The sequence below is a fragment of the Spermophilus citellus genome (assembly GCF_964194105.1).
Source record: "Spermophilus citellus genome assembly, chromosome: 3".
Lineage (NCBI taxonomy): Eukaryota > Metazoa > Chordata > Mammalia > Rodentia > Sciuridae > Spermophilus > Spermophilus citellus.
Window position 1 is genome coordinate 102,355,380 of NC_138184.1, and position 16,699 is coordinate 102,372,078.

At 56.1% G+C, this 16,699-nt stretch overlaps 1 protein-coding gene across 1 annotated transcript in view; it reads left to right on the forward strand.

Moving 5' to 3' along the window:
* The window catches only part of GLT1D1 (glycosyltransferase 1 domain containing 1), a gene marked incomplete at its 5' end in the record, with an annotated part of 75,456 nt that extends 60,559 nt beyond the window's left edge, over positions 1-14,897 (forward strand). Inside the window, 2 exon segments of the mRNA XM_081286527.1 lie at positions 1,169-1,267; positions 14,032-14,897. Coding sequence (XP_081142653.1) covers positions 1,169-1,267; positions 14,032-14,193 — 261 coding nt within the window. The 3' untranslated portion in view covers positions 14,194-14,897.
* Positions 14,898-16,699: the final 1,802 nt, after the last annotated feature.

Sequence of the window (16,699 nt, forward strand, 5' to 3'; positions counted from 1 at the left end):
TTTTCTATCCCTGTCTTCCTAATTCACACACTGCTTCTTCTCTGTGTCTGACCCCTTCTCTCTCTCTCTCTCTCTCCTGTCCAGCACAGTTTGCCACCTGGGAGGAGGGAGGGAGGCTCAGTTCCACAGCCAGAGGCAGCAAGGGCTCAACCCCTGACCTTGAGCCTGCAGGCTCTAGTGAGGGAAGACCCCTCAGCAACGTCTCCAAGACAACTGTGGCTGTGGCAGTTTGACTGACAGGCCTCAAAGTGCGCATGTTCGTGTGTACATTGTGGCAGGATTATGCCCTGCCCACTTTGGAAAGTGATGGATCTCTTGAGTGGTCACAGCTAGGTTTACGTAACTGGCACGTGTTTAGGGTGCAGGGAGCTGTGGGAAGAGGGGTATTTTTCAAGGCACTGGGTAGTTCTTGCATCAAAGAATTACACCCCAAATGCCCCTGCATACCCAGGAGATGCTCTCACAGCTCAGTGATGTATGATCTGACATGCTGAGCATGTGTCAGTGGTGTGCTCAGACCAAGTCATGATCATTGGCTCAGTGCAACGTGTCAAGGAACTACGGATGGCACTGGTGCTTCCCACAAGTTCAGCCATTCATCCACACGAGTGCCACATCTGCCCCTCTGTACTTGGGCTTCCTTTGTTCCCAGGCAGCCCTGGTCACTGAGTTTCCTTGGACTGGCCCTGAAGTACAGGCAGTCTCTCTGCGAGCAGCAGCCATACTGCTGAAAGAGGTGACTGCAGCAGAGGGTTCAGAAGGGTTGATGTGAAGCCTCCATCCACCTGTGAGGTGGGAGAGCTCTAGGGAAACTGGACCCAAGTGGGTTCAGAGGCAAAGAGGTGTTGGGCGTGTCTGTCACAACTCATGTGTTTGTCCAGAGTCAAGTCCCTGGCACCAGGACTTAACCATTTACTGTCTCTAACTCCTAGCTGGCTCTGTGACGTTGGAATAGTGATTGTGTCAGATGTGATTGTGACAGCATGCCATTTCCCAGGGCTTCTGAAAGTTTAGATGTAGTTTGAAAGTGCAGGCTGCAGTGGGGTGTCTTTTTGGCAGGCAGGTCCATACTGTGCCCATGGCCAGCGGCTTGGCTAACCTGAGAAGTTACTCTCCCTCAACCGCCCAACTCTCAAGATGTGCCCTGTGTCTCCTCCTGTCTCCCCAGGCGATGGATCTGGAGGTCCCTGTGTTGGCCAGGAACATCCCTGGGAATGCCGCCCTGGTGAAGCATGGAGTCACTGGGCTGCTGTTCTCTGATCCCCAGGTAAAGCCATTGCCTTGCATCGATCAGCTCTGCACAGTTTCCATGCACATTTGTGGAGAGTGGCTCTTGATTCTGTGTCTGCGGGAGCTCGGTGTCCCTGGCATGGTCAGGAGGGGCCCTGTGTGCAACGTGGCTTCTCCTGTTTCCACCAGAGCAGCTGCGGGGACGTGACTGGAGGGAATAAGGGAGGCTCAAGCAGTGGGCCCACTGGGTTCCATTTTTGGCTCAGCCACCACGCAGCTAGACTGGGCTTGTGCTGGCCAGCTCACTCTCAGCGCTCCTGGTTTCTGTGGTACTGAGCTGGGCGCTCTTCAGGCACCTCGTACTGGTGGAGCCCCATGGCTTTCAGAAGGTGGCCGGGTGCCCTCACTTATAGTCCTTTGAAACAAAGGTAAATGTAGGCAGGATGCTTACATGCTTGCTCAAAAACACGTATGCAGGGTGCTTACACGTGTGATCACACACACGTACGCACCGGAAAACAAAGCCAAGCTGTGCAGCCAATGGAGGGCACAGTGGGCTGTCCTGTGACTGCTGCGGTGCAGGCACATCCCGCCACCCGGGAGGTTTGTGAGGGCTTTGCCCGGGTCAAGTGCTGCTGCTGGGTCCGCAAGTAAGCCCTGGGGGTCACCTGCCTGCCGACCCTAGGTTCCTGTGTAGGCCTGGGACTCTGGTTGCGTGGCCCAAGTCTCCAAGAACCACTTTCTCTTTGGGACCAGTGAAGCGGAGGATAACGCCTGCCTCTTAGAGTTGTGCCAGGGCCCAGGGAGGTGACACGCGGGGCCTGGTGCGGGGTCAGAGCCTGGCAGGCTCAGGCATGGGGGGAAGGGAGGGACTTGCCGTCTCGGGGGAAATGGATGCAAACTTTGTTCTTTACGTCTGTGCTTTTAAAAACCAGGTGCTGCTCCTGACTGTCAAAGCATGTGCTAGTTTCAGAAAAATAGGAAGTTGTTCTAGAAGTGACAATAACTTAAGGAAATTCGTTTTTCCAAGTATCTTGTTGCAGGGTCTGGTCCCAGATAGCTGTCCCTTTCTCTAACACCAGATCTTGTCCCCAGATCCCGCTTCTTGCCCCCAGCCTGCAGGGTCATAGGCTCCAGCACAAACTGGCAACCAATGAGCTTCAGGGCTAAAGGGCTGCAGGGCCAGGAGCCCTCTGGTGCCTAGCGGAGGGGACACCATGGCTGTGTTTGGGGTGGGGGACACAGCAGGTGGGGGGTCCTGGCCTGCCTGACAGGCATGAGTGTGCTGGGCTCCTCCCTCTCAGCGGTAACAACTAGGGGCTGGTCAGGGGTGGAGTGTGGCCTGCTCTCACCTGTCCATGCCACAGACACAGGCTTGCTGCTTTTTACCGCAGCCCAGTTCTCCCGAAACCAGCCGAGGCCCAGCACTGCATGCTGGCAAACTGACCACCCCCATCTTTCAAAATAACAGTGCCCAGTTCCTCTATAGTGCCACTTTAAACTCTCCTAAGTGGAAGCCAGGTGGAGCAGGGGCAGGAGGCAGTGGCCCTGGAGAGGCTGGGCCTTGTGAGGGCTGCTGGTGACCTTGTGAGTGCTTTGTATATATAATTATAAATATATATAATTTATATAATATAAATAGTAACATATACAGCCATACATGCTCTTTAGACTCTTGCTAAATCTAGAGTTACAGGTTCCGCTTTAGCTTTTATGCCTTGATCAAGAATATAAAGGAGACTCACCTCTAAGTGCAGGTCTAGAGGTCAGAGCAGGAGTTGGGAGGGACTAGGAGGGCCAGAGCCTGTGAGAGCCCATGGAGAGGAGTCCTGGGCAGCCTCTAGGAGCCAGGAGCAGCTCCCAGTCAACAGCCAGCAAGAGCAAGCTTGTCCGTCCCACAGCCAGGAGCTGCACCCTGCCGACAGCCTGTGGGCTCGAGGGCCTGCTCCTCCAGGGATGGAGCCAACTCCTTGGTTTCAGTCCCGTGAGGCCAGGAGCTGAGGCTGGCTCAGCCACGGCTGCACCTTGACCTTCAGAAACCTTGAGGCCACAAGTGCGTGTCATGTGAAGCCCTCCTTGGCATCAGCTTGTCCTGCTGTGCTGGAGAAGGGGCCCAGGAGGCAGGCCTGGGAACAGTGTGTGTCATGCCAGGGCAGCAGGCTACAAGCAAGGAAGAATGTGGTCCTGCCTACAGGGCTGGACACCAAGAAAGGATGGTGACCATGCGGGACTCCAGAAAGAGCTTCAAGGAAGAACACGGGCCTCCCTGGAGGTGAGGGAGATCACTGGGGGCGCCATGGGGCCCTGCTGGAGACAAGCCACATATTTCCTTTCCCCTGAAGCCCCTCTAGACCCTTGCTTGCTCTAGGAACTGCCGGAGATCTGAGTGTGAGCTGTGTGGGGAGGGGAGTTGACTACCTAAAGCTGAGAGGTGCAGATGGAGGGTGTTCCTGCCTGGGGTGCCCTTAGGTGTCCTGCTGCCCTTGGAGAATGTCCACACGTTTGGCAGCGGTCAGCAAGCTGCCCTGGGCAGCCCTGCCTGCCACTCTGCCCTCCAGGGCCTCCCCCGATCTCCCTTCTGCAGGCCCCAGGGCTCCTTCTGCACCTGCACCGTGGGGGAAGGTGCCTCTTCAGGGTGTTCTGGGTCTGCCTCTCCAGGCCGGCACCAGCACAGGACCTGGCACACAGTGTGTTAACAGTGACCTGTTCCAGCCAGAACCCAAGAGCCCCCCTGGCTGGCAGCTATTGGCATAAAGATAAAGGGAATCAGGAGGGAGGGAAGTGGGCTTTGGGCGCTCCAGAGAAACTAAAAAAAAAATTTAAAACAATTGATGGTTAGACAAAATGAAGTGTGGCAAGAATAGAATGGTCTCTATTTTACACCCCTTACCCTTGGAAAACTTCAGTATGAGTTAAGCCTTCCAAACCTATTCAACATCGATTTTCCATTACTGCAACAATCCTGTGATTTTGCCTTTTAAAAGAAAAGAGTTGCACTATTTCCCTGTGTTTTTTTTTAAATAGCTTCAAAATTAAAATCCATTTGACATTTAATAGAAACTGTGAATCCATATTCTCTGGGCCAGAACCTAGATGGGTAGCTCAAGCTTATTTTACAGGGATATTCTGTTTGTGTTTTAGACAAGAGTAGAAAAACTGGGGATAGTCATGAAGCAGAGACTGACGTTCATGGAGTACGTGCCTGCCGTGTCCCAGCCACTGTCCTTACTGCTCTCTGTGATGTGAGATTTTAGTAGAGATAATTTCTTTTTCCTTTAAACAGTAATGGCGTTGACAGTCAGTGGCTCAGTGTTTGGAAAACGTGAGGCATGTTGGACAGATAGCCTCAAACTCTCCACCAGGCTGAGTCGGCCTCAGGTCTGGAGTTTCCTGCTTGAGATCTGAATGATCCCTGAAGCCCTTTTTATCCTGTGCTCGTCCCCTCGTCTGGAAGATGGAGACTATGACCCGTCTTGCAGGGATAACAGGAAACACATGCTGTGGAGGCTCATCCTTTCCTTGAGGGGAACCACAGGGGCCAGAGGCCATCTTCTGCAGCACAGTTGAGCCTGGTGCTGGGCAGCAGGGGACATGGCCAGCCTGTGCTCAGTGCAGTCAGAACATCTAGGCTGTGTTCTATGAGAGGCAGGCGCCAGCCCGAGAATGTCCCATGTCACGTTCATATCACAGTGTCCCTGGGGGATTGGGTGGAGGTCAGCCAACATTACATAACATAGGACTTCCTTCTTGCATCTGTTAACTCTTAAGCTAACATGTAATTCTCAGAAGTTAAATGCTGTGCTGATAAGGAGGCACCCTTCCAGTGCCTGGACCTGATGGGACCTCATCAGGGTAAAACCCGGATGTGGTGGTCTCCCAGATGTGGATGGCATCTCCACTGAAACCCAAAAAGAAGCTCCAGACAACGTGGCCCACGCTGGAAGTTAATCCAAAACGCGTTTGCATGGATTTGCAAGTCCGATGGCCATATTGCTTCTTGGGTAAACCCAGCAAGCTCGAGAGTGGAAAGGACAGCTGGACTTGACCCATGGGTGGGGAGCCTGCCTGGAGTGTGCAATCAGGTGCTGGGCCAGTGGCATGAGTGGTCCGTCCAGTGGACAAGAGGGCAGCCAAGGGCACCAGTCACGTTTTTATAGTAGCCATATTTAAGAAAAAATAAAGAAATAGAAGAATTCTATTTCCATAATACACTTGATTTAACTTAGCCTATTTGAACTTGCATCATCTCAGCTAGAAGTGACATCAACACTATTAGAACCTGCGTTCTTTGTTCCCACCAAGCCTCTGCAGTGCTGTGCATGCTTGGCTCTCCAGCACAGCTCAATTTGGAGATTAGGTTCTTATTGAAAACTTGGTCTGCATCTAGCTTGGGAGGATCTATGCCTAAAAAATAGATTTGCGTCTCCAGGTTGTTCCAAATGCATAAAATTTTTGAGTAACTGAATAAGTACAGGTTTAAAATTTTAAATCTGTTAAAAATAATAAAGAAGAGTGCCCTTCCTCCTGCACACAGGCCACCTCCCAGGTGTTCAGAGGCCCTGGCCGGTGATGAGCAGCAGCTGCAGTGTCGCACAGAGGGGCTTCAGGGCTGGCTGGGCAGGGGCCGCAGCTGGCCTTCCTGTGTGCTGGCCCCTTGCCAGCATGCTGCCTTGTCTTCACGACGGCCAGAGAGGGCAAGTCCTGAGCCCTGGGCCACTGTCTTAGAGCCGCCCGCCCAGCCCAGCCCCCAGGAGTCTGATTCCAGAGCCGTACTCGGCCACCTAGAGCAGCCACTGTCCCCACCCTGCCTGCCCTCTGCGGCTCGGCTTCAGCTCTCCCTTTCCTTCTGCCTCTTCCTGAGTCCATTCCTCTGTTTCTTCCTCGGTTTCTCTGTATCGCCCTGCCTCCTCCTTCCCCCATCACGCTCTTCTCTCTCTGTCTCTCTCTCCCCTGTTCTCTGCCTCCCTCCTCCTCCCCTCTCCTTTGGGTAGGAGAGGTGGCACTTTTCCACCCAAGAGTCCTCAAAGCGGATCCTCTCACTGCTTGCTTGTCTTCATTCTCAGGAGAAGGGACTCGTCCTTTCTAAGTCCCTGTCTTTTGCTTGTCCCTCTGATGGTCCTTGAGGCAAAGCTGTAACAGGGCTGAGCCACCAGGTGGGGCTCTTGCCCCAGTGAAGGGAGGCTGCGCCCCACTGTGAGTTGAGCAGGGGCCTGGCCCTGTGTGGCCAGTGCGAGGACTGGAGCTGCATGTGGCCTTGGCCCTCCAGGTGGGGCAGGGGAACCCTGCTCCTCTGCAGTGCTCTTGACTTTGAGGGAGAGAGGAAGTGTGTTCTTCCCACTGAGGACACCCGGGGCCTCTGCCCCCCCCCCCCCCCCCCCGGTCCCCACTCTGGGGCTGCAAGGCAGCTCCCCCAGCCTGGCTGAGCCCCTGCTCTGAGCGTGGCCAGTGCATTTAGCTGGACTTGTGACTTGAGGAGCAGCTGGGTGAGACCCAGAGTGATCCAAAAAGCTCCACAGGTCCCTCAATAGCCCCCAAGCACACCCAGGCCAGCGGGACAACCTCTCCTTCCACCTGCTGGAATCACAGCCCCATGGGCTGCCTGTGGACCAGCCCAGCAGGCTTGCCCTGACTCCTGGACCTCAGAAAGAAGCACCTCAACTGCTAGCACTTGAGGAAGTTGGGCAGGCGGCCTGAGAGGACGCCCCGAGCTGCAGCCAGGGTGATGCTGCTGGAGATGGTGGGGCCAGCCAGCAGCCCTGGGTACTGTCCAGGGCCTCCCACCCTCCACCTGCCTCTTTACCTCTGGCCCTACTTCTTGCAGGTTTTGTCTCCAAAATAAAGTGGACTCTATCTCTCCAGTGTCTCCCCCACCCCCACTCCAAGGCACTGCCCAGTCTCATCTGGGCTCTTTCAGCAGCCTCCTCCATCCCAGCCCATGCAGGGTCCCTAGCAGCCAAAGGCCCTGTACCCTCTGGGCTTTCCAGGGCACTGAGGAGGCAGTGGGCCTCCTAGATGGGCTCCCATGTGGCCCTGCTTCTCCCTCCTCTGCCCAGGACCTCAGCTATCCTGCCTTGTGGTCCCCAAGCTGGCTCCCTCTTGGCCCGATTGCAGCGGGGCCCCACCCTGTTCCTCACGGTACTATGTTCCCTCGCCCACTGTAACAATTTGAGACTGTGCTCGTGCTTCTCCCTGGGCCCCGCCTCCTGGCAGATCTGGGCTCCCAAGGGCAGGCCCTTGCTCACTGTCCCTGGGCAGGGATTCTGGCAGATCCTGTGCAGCTGTCCCAATGCCCAGGAGGAGGCAATGGCGCCTGGGTGTCAAAGCCACCCTGTGGGCAGCAGGGCTGTCGATGAGCTTGGTGGTGGCCATGCGGTGTGCACACAGATACAGCTTAACTGCTTGCTTTTCAAAGGAGTGAATGGCAGCAGGCATTTTGCCCCTGGCCCCTCTTGGGTCTGGTCACCATGCCTGACTAGCTCTGTTTGAAGTTGCATTCTGATCACAGGTGCCTGTGCTAGATGAGGCCAGGACCCCTGAGGGGACCTCACTGGTACTTAGACTGTCAGCAGAAATGCGGGGCTCTTCCTTCCTCAGCCCACCCCCTCCCTCCTCCTCCTCCCCTTCCTCATCCTCCTAGTGGGTACACTGCCCTCCTCCCCTCTCCTCCTTGGGAGCCAAGCCCTCCTCAGAGCTGGGGTGGAAGAGCCGCTCCTCTTATCTCTACAGAGGCAGCTGCTGTCCTCATTTCCCACCCACCAGCCCACCAGAGGGTGTCGCACGTGGCCTGTGGGCAGGTTCTCTGGAAGTCTGAGGCAGAGGGCGGCCAGGCAGGTGAAGTAAGCTCATGACCATCAGGAGGCTCACATTACATTAGGGTGGCCATCATGCCATGACATCCTGTGAGTGTGACCTGGGAGCACAGCTGGTGGCTATGTCAGGGAGAGTGAGAGTTCCTTGTGCCGTCCATCCATCGGGGGCTTTGTAGACATTGCTGTGAGCAAGGCTGGTGGCCAGCAGCAGGATAGGGCCTGCGGATGGCTCCGTGCTGGCCTGTGGGCTGTGACCACCTCCCTTGGCCTTACAGCAGGGAGACGCCCCTCAGGAGCCTGCCGGGGCAGGGTGGCCGCCACCTGCTCAGCCCAGCCGCTCTGCCTCTGTTCTTTCCAGGCCTAGCTGAAGCCCCCTGCCACTCCCCAGGACTCCCACTGCAGGCCTCCCTCCTCCTGCTTCGACCCTGCTGCCTCTTCTCCCTGCACTCCCTCACCCTCTCCTCTTCCCTCCCCTTCCTGCCTGAGCACTCTGGAGCCGCACCAGGGACATCATGGCTGGCACATCTGGAGCAGGAGTGAGCGGGAGCATGTGACAAGCACAGAGGCAGAACTGTCCTGTTTAGTGCACCCTCTGGCCCCTGGTTCCACCACTGAGCGGTGGCCACGCCTTCTCTGCTCCCTGCTCAGAGGCAGCAGAGGTTGGAGGGTGTCCCAGCTTCTGCCACTTGGTGACCATCGTTGCCGTGGCAGGTGCGTCTGTCTCTGTTGAGGGTCCTAGGAACAGCACTGCGTCCCAGGCCACCGCCTGTGATTCTAGATCCAAAGGCACCAAGAAAACGTTTGACTTTAGCGCCTCTGGGGCCAGTGCTCACTGGCACGACTCTGGCCGAGCTGGTGTGACCGTGTGTGGCCGATGCTTCCAGGGACTGCCCATGCATTGGATTCAGCAATGCGGACAGCTGTCCTGGGGCTGCCCCAGAGCCTGCTGGAGATGGCGCAGGAGAGGCGTGTACACACCACACCCTGCAGATGCCCACATCTGCCTCCAGAACACGGTCACACAGGTGCAGGGCCCCACAGTGGCTGGTTGTCGTTACTAGGTTCTGGCTGGACACTCCCCCCACCCAAGGCCTGTGCTCTCGATTAGAGAAGTGCTAAGGAGCTTGGCCACACCCAGGCGGACAGTGAGTGAGGTGGACCAGTCCTCTCCCCAGGGCTCCTTCCCTGCCTCCTCGCCTCCTCTGAGCAGCCAGGGTCCTGTGCGTCCATCACTCCTGCTGCCCCATCCAGGCACCAGGTCTGTATGATGCCCTGTTGGATACAAGCTCAGCATTGTTCCATGAAGGACCTGAGCCCGGAAGTTTCCGGCTCAGTGTGACCAGGCAGGGCCCACTGCAGCCTCCCCAGTGGTCGGCATGGGGTCCACAGTGGGAGCCACGGGGACGTCCTGGTGGGTCCAGCGCCTCCCACTTCTCAGACTCTACCCTGCAGTTGGGGCAAGAGGGACAGCGCATGCAGGGGTGGGCTGGCTTCTCCGACGCAGCCACCTACAGGGAGCCTAGCAGCTGTTTTGATGTAACCATGGTATGGGGGTCACCAAACATCAGCTGTCCCCAACCTGCCCACTACTGCTGCCCCCTGAGAGATGACTGGGAGGCTTATGCTGAATCATCCAGGGGATGGCCACATGGAGTCCTTGTGGGAATGGCCCAGGCACTCTGACAGTTGGGAATCAGATGTGTTCTCTCCACTCCTGGTTGCTGTTAATGGTGGCCATTTGGTCAGTGCCATAAACGTGACCAAGAGGATGATGTCAGGTACAGGAAAAATGGTTCAGGCAAAAACATGTCCCTCTCCTAGAGAGCCAATTCTTGGAGTACCAGTTTCATCACTTGCAGCTTCCAAAAAATAAAGCTATTTTTATGGCCAAATAATTTTTGGAAAATAAGACAGGTCATCTGCTGCCTGGGTGACTTGCTCAGGATCGCTGGGGGTGGCTCTCGGCACAAGTGTTCAGGACCTCCCCCATCTGCCCAGTCAGAACATGGGGGCTGGATTGGGGAGGCACAGAGCTTAGGAACCAAGGCCACTGACTAAGCCTCTGATTACTCTGTGTGAAACCAGTACTGTTTGTCCTCTCCAGATCCTGGCGAAGGCTGGGGGACGGGACAGTGGACAGGGTTTGGTGAGGAATTTACCCACTAGCAGCCGAGGACTGCTCAGGAAGGTCAGGTCCTAATTGGGTGGTTATTTCTGCATGGTTTCCAACATGGCACATGTGTTACCTGAGCCAGGGTTTGCACACCAGGGCTCCGTGTGGTCCACGCTTGGGTTTTTTAGGCCTGGTGTGTCCTTTAATTTGAATTACTTGCTGGATTTGACATGGGGTACTTTTCATAAATATCCAGAATTTAGACTTTTCTTGGCAAAAAGCCAGGGTAACTGGCCAGAAGCCAGGCCTATGTCCACTCAGCAGGTGGGTTGGCGTGGCCCTCTTCACCTGTGCTCTTGGGGGCAGTTGGGTTCCCAGTGCTAATCTGGAACAGTGTCCACAGCTTTCTCTCTTCAGAGCTAGAATTTGCATGTTTAGTTTTGATGGTAATTGTTCCAGTTTGTGCACCTTGGTTGCTTATAGCTGATTTTTATAAGTGAATTTCAGGTGTGGTCATTATACAGCCTCTGGTCTCAGTAAGCGCCTGTCTATCAGTGAATCGGCTCTGGGGCAAGCTCCACTCTGGAGCTTCCGTGACCCACAGGAGTAGACTTCTCCATGCAGGTTTTCTGCTCCTGTGAAGTGCCTTGGTCTATTCCATGAGGCATTCTGCATTAGAGCCCAGATGGGCAGCCAGCCTGATGTCTCGTGTCAGCCGAGTCTGGCTCTGAGTGTCCCAGCCTGGCCTTCACAGTGTGGCCTCCTCCTCCAGTGGGGAGACTGGCCGATCGGGGCAGCCTGAATGCACCAGAGGTAAGGGGCACAGTGTCCCCAGGGTCTTCTTAGAACCAGGCAGCATTTCCCAGAGGCAGGTGGGGCCTCTTAGCTCAGTGCCTGAATACGCTGCATCCGCCCTGGGCAGACTGGACAGGATCACTGTAGGCTGATGGCTATGGCTGCCTGCTCTGCTCTCTCAGCTCCTGGGGCGGGCCTGGGCTTGCTGCTCAGGACGTCCTGTCTCACGAAGCCGTCCCCAGGCTGCCTCTGGCCTGAGCCCGTGCCTGAGGTGGATTTGGTTTCTGATTGCAGGGCTGAGTTGGCCAGTCCCTTGCTGGCAGCTGGGTGGGGACTGCCCTCAGCTCTGAGAAGGGCTCAGGAAGCCCCTCCTCAGCCGGCGGAGGGAGGGTCCTTCCTGCGCAGCCCAGCCCTGACAAGGGGTCGAAGCCCCAACCTTCGCCAGTATCTCTTGGTTGGAAGCAAGTCTCAGGCCCCACCATGTTCCAGTCACGGGGTGAGTCGTTTGGAGTCACCTGTGTTGTGTAGACCACAACAGCACAGTTGGGAGTTGGGGTCAGGGCTTCTCACCAGACCACATCACAGAGAGGCAGCATCTAAAATAACCTTGTTATTTTCCTCTAAGAAGAAGGAGGGATGATTGATTCTTGTGTAGCCAAGAACTGCACAGCCTGGTGCCTTAGGCCCGCCACACCTCATCATCTCACAGCCTCACGATGAGCCGTCTGGGCTGGACTCCACGGGCGGCTCTTGGCTGGTCTGGCCTGGGCCACTCGCCCAGGGACAGTCCCGAGCAGCTGCCTGGGGCTGGATGGTCTAGGATGGCACCCCAACGCCTTCCTTGGTCTTTGGTGTTGGCCGTGGCCAGTATCTGTCCATGGGGTGCTCACCCTCATGGTGCTCCCCAGGGCACCCGAGGGTTGGGGTGGAGGCTGGATGCTTTCCCAAAGCTTTTCTTGGAGCTGGATGCATCACTCCTGGCACTGTGGGTGGCACTGTGGGTGGCACTGAGGATGGGCAGAGGTCCCCCCCTCACCTGTCTTCATGGGGAGAAGAAGCAGACCCTCAGTGGACACAAGGGACAGTCTGAGTCCAGGGAGTCTCTCTCTGTCCACCGGCTGGGTTTGGAGGGCCTCCTGCTGTCAGTGTGACACCTTTGGAGTAGGCAGGGCCACCCATGCTCAGCCAGCCTCCCCTGTCCCGACCTCTCCCCTGCCTTCCCTCCTCCTCCTCCAGGGCTTTATGGGGCCAATCCAGGATCTCTCCTGCTCTGGTAAAGTCGTCTTTCCAGGCTTGCTTGCTAAAAACAAAAAAAAAAAATAAGAAGTATTTTATTGCAACTTTACCCTGGAAACTGTTGTTCGGATGCTGTTGTAAAGTGGCCTCACATTCTGCAGCCATAATAAGCAGGGGGTGGGTTTCAGCCCAAGATAAATCAAAGCTACGAGCTGCATCGTAAGTGGTGTTCCAGCCACGGCAAAAGCCCCGTCCACTGCCTCGGACTACCGGGCAGGAAGGACTCCGTTGTGTTTTATTGTGAGGAGAATACCAATTTACCATAAAGCATCGACATCATATACAAGAATATGATTCTGCTCTCGTCTATACTGCTGTTTATTTGCTAGCTATCAGAGGCCTTCGACGTTTAATTAACAATAATTTTGAGACTACGTGGACACTTATTTTAGAAGCGAAGCATTGAAGGCTCATCTCAGTCACTGTGGCCTCAGTGGGGTGAGGAGAGTGACTTGTTTAGTCTTCTTAGAGCCCTGGCCGGAGACTCTGCCGTCCCCTCATCTGTAGGTGGGTACTGAGATGTGGAGGTGGCATATGGCATGTGGCATGTGGTGTCTCCTGGCTCGAGAGCTGTGCTGGTGATTTACATGCAAGTGTAATAAATAACAGGCCTTCCCCTCCTCTGCAGGGATCCTCTTCAACACCAGAGTAACCCTGACTGCGAGTCCTGGGGGCTTTGATGGGAAGGCTGGGCCACAGGAGCCCTTCCATCCCCACATAGGCCTGTGAGCTGCATGAGTGACAAGCCTGAGCATACGTGTGGCCTAAACCAAAGCAGACCTGGCCCCGCAGGATCCTCTGGGTTCTGCCTCTCCCTGCCTTCCTCATGCAGGTGGTGTGGCCCATCCCGTGTCCTGTGTCTCTTCACAGATGAGCCACAGTGTAGGACTCAGAAAGGTGAACCAGCATGCCCAAGCCACACAGCAGGGAGAAGCTGTGCAGAATTTGAACCCAGATCTGGCCTTGAACCTTAGAGCTCCCTTGCACCAGGTGCCACTGACCCTTGGTGGGAAGACACTGTCTGAGCCCAGGGGAGCCCCCCGGGGCCTGGGACACAAGCAGGGCAGCAGCCTGGAGGTTCTGTGTCCAGTGTGTGCAGCTCGGAGCCTGGGAAGGCCACGTTTGTATGGCAGGCTGAGCTCAGGTGGGCGTCACGGCTCCTGAGACCTCAGGGAGAGCAGCAGGTTTCGCTGGTTTGGGAAAGAAAGGGACAAAGCGTAGCCCATGCTCCAGCATTTCCTGGGACTCTCACCTTGGCACGGATGTGTGCATGCGTGTGTGTGTGCAGGTGGGTGCATAGGTATATGTAGACATGTGTCCCTGCACATGTTGCACACGTGTGTAATATGTATGCATGTGCATGTCTGCAGGCATTTTATACAGATAGGTGTGTACACATTTCTTCCTTTTTTGGGGGGGACTAAGGATTGAACCCAGGGGTGCTTAACCACTGAGCCACATGCCCAGCACTTTTGATGTTTTATTTTCAGAAGGGGTCTCACTGAGTTGTTCAGGGCCTCACTAAGTTGCTGAGGCTGGCTTTGAACTTGCAATCCTCCTGCCTCAGCCTCCCAGTCACTGGGATTACAGGTGTGTGCCTCTGTGCCCAGCTCACATTTTTTCCCTTAATCCAAATGCTTGGCATTAACTCTGGTCCTTCCTGAAGGTCTTTTTCTCCAGGGTGGGGTGGCAGGTGGGAGGGAGAACTGGAGCGAAAGCAGCGTGGGCACCTTCGTGAAACCACCTCACCATGGCTCCCGCTCTTCTTCCCCCCTTCCTTTTCTGCAGGAGTTTGTGCAGCTGGCGAAGAGACTCATCCGTGATCCTGCACTGGAGAGAGAGATCGTGACCCAGGGGCGGGCGCACGTGCAGAGGTACCACTCCTGGCAGGCGGAGAGGGAGACCTACCAGCACCTGGTGGGGAAACTGCAGGGGCCCCTGGAGGGCTGAGGGCCCACGCCCGCCGTGCCCGCTGTGGCCACTGTGCCCACCACACCCACCATGCTCCACGATCCACACCTCAGTCCGTGCCCCTGGCGGGCACCCAGCAGGCCAGGCCAGGGCCCATTGGCCCTCTCATGGACTCGCAGGGTCCCCAGTGACCCCATGCCCAGGTGCGTCCACCTAGGTCAGCCGCTGGAGGTGCATAGTGACTGCCTCAGTAGCCAGGCGGGGGCTTCAGGAACTTGTCAAGAGAATTTGATCAGAAGCTTTGGGCTTTCTCGTGGATGGCAGAGGCTTCCTCTGAAGTGCTCACAGCGCAGACCCCGGCCCCTCCTCTGAGTGACCTGTGCTCATCCCGGCCCTCACAGGCCCGTGGGGCCGGGCTGAAGCCACCCACGGGTGAGCCCTGGAGATTGCCGCCAGAGCTCACAGCCTGAACTTTCCGCCCTTCAGAAATGGTGCAGGGGAAGGCAGACTGTGTTGCTAGAAGAGGCCCGGCTGCCGTCCAGGCCCTGCCTACCACTGCTGCTGCCCACACATGGCCTGGAAAATATTTGGGTGGCCCTGAGTTGGAGACCTCTGTCCCTGGGTCCAGTTGGGGGCCCTTCTTCCCCTCCCAGCATCAGGGAGCTGAGGCTGAGTGTCAGATGAGTCAGGAACCTCCAGCCCACGGCAGGACCGGGACTGTAGATCAGTATGAGTGCACAGCAGACCAGTCCAGTGGTCATTGTAATGGTAGCCTCCCTGGGTTTGCATAGCCTCTCTTGAAATAGTCTCCACTGACCTTCAGCTGCTGGGAAAACCAGCCTGGGAAGGCGTCCGCTGAGCACTGACATCATGGCCACCCAGTGGGCATCCCTTACCTTCAGCGGGGGGTGAACTTACCTGTTGCCCTTCAAGAGTTGGAAGCTGGCAGCTTGAAGAGAAGAGGACACAGAATAGTGACCAGGGTGCCCTCCTGGAAAGCACTGATGAGGAGGCCACCTGGGCTCTGGTGGAGGCAGAGAGGGGAGGGACCAACACTGCACTTCTCCAAGTTCAAGGGCACGTCCCGGACGTCTTGCTGCTCACCACCATGTTCTTGAGGACAGCAGAGCCAGGATCTTGTTTTCAGAAGGAGCAGCCTCCAATCAGCACCACCCCGATGTCCTGGAGTGGACACCAGCCTGCTCTGTTTCCACACGGTGCCATTTGGCCTTTCACCCTGCACCTGGGTCATGGAAGAGCCACTCTCCAGGGAGGCAGTGGATGGAGAGAGCAGGGCTCTTGCTCCTCTGGCTTTGCATCGGTAGCTGGCCAAGCATCGCTGGTTTCCCCTGGGCCCACATGGGTGCCAGGACACACTACCACGCCTGGGCACAGGGAGAGGGAGGGAGACCAGGCTTGAGCCCTGAGTCTGGAGGGAGCAGTGCCACCCTAAGGGAAGGTATGGTTGGGGCAGGTCACTCAGTCACCACCCACACTGCTGCTATTTACCCAGTGCTGTTGGTCCTGAAGCGCAACTGTCCCCTCCCTAAGTGACCTGGATGGGGCCTGGCCTCCACCAGCCATCACCACAGAGCTACGTCTTGCCCAGCGCATGGTGAGGAGGGGCAGGTTTTAAGTTAATAAAGTGTGTCACCATCTGTGGTACAAACACAGCCACCGTTCATTCATCCTGTGAGCAACCTTTGGCAGGAACAGGTGTCCCTGCCCCAGGCCTTGCACCTTAACAGGAAGGACTGACACCCCGACATCTAATCTAGAGGAGTTGGAAATGCAGCCAGGTGTTTGCACCACCGCGTGTCCATCAGCCTTCCTCCACTGTAATCAGTGCCAAGAGGAAAACTTTATAAAGAGAAAAATGTTTATTTCAGTCACAGTTTTGGAGGTCCCGGTCCAAGGTGTATGTGGAAGACCACTCTCCCTTGTACAGTTTGGGTAGAATTTTGAGAACATCTGAATTCTCAGCAGGTGTTTTGGCTTCAAGTGGTCATACCCCTGCGTTGGGCTCTGTAGTAATACTAGCACAGCTATGTAACCTTTTCCCATGGAAGGTTCTTGATGGCTAAACCTGCCTCACCTGCCACATATCTGTAGCTCCCTACAAGGCAGGGACAGTGTCTTGGTTTGCCTTCTGCTGCAGCAGAAGACCCTGGACTGCCTAATGTGTAATGCATAGAGACCCATTGGCTCCCAGGTCTGAAGGCTGCAAGTCCAAGGAGCTGCCACTGTCACCTGTGGTGGAAGGGCACAGCAGGGAGGGTGGGGGAGAGGGAGCTGAACTCGGCCTTTTTTGAGGTTACTTCTGATAGTGACCCCACTCCCCCAATGGGGGCATTAGCCAATTCATGAGGGGGTGGCCCCATGACCAAGTATCTCTGGTTAGGCACCCACTTGACCCTACTGCATCCAGAATCAGGACTCCAACACAGGACCTGTGTGGCGAGCTGGCTCTCACCGGGGTTCCAGGACCCCCTTTCTCCTTCCTGGTTTTCCTCACTTCACCTCTTTGATCCTGATGTCCTTTTAG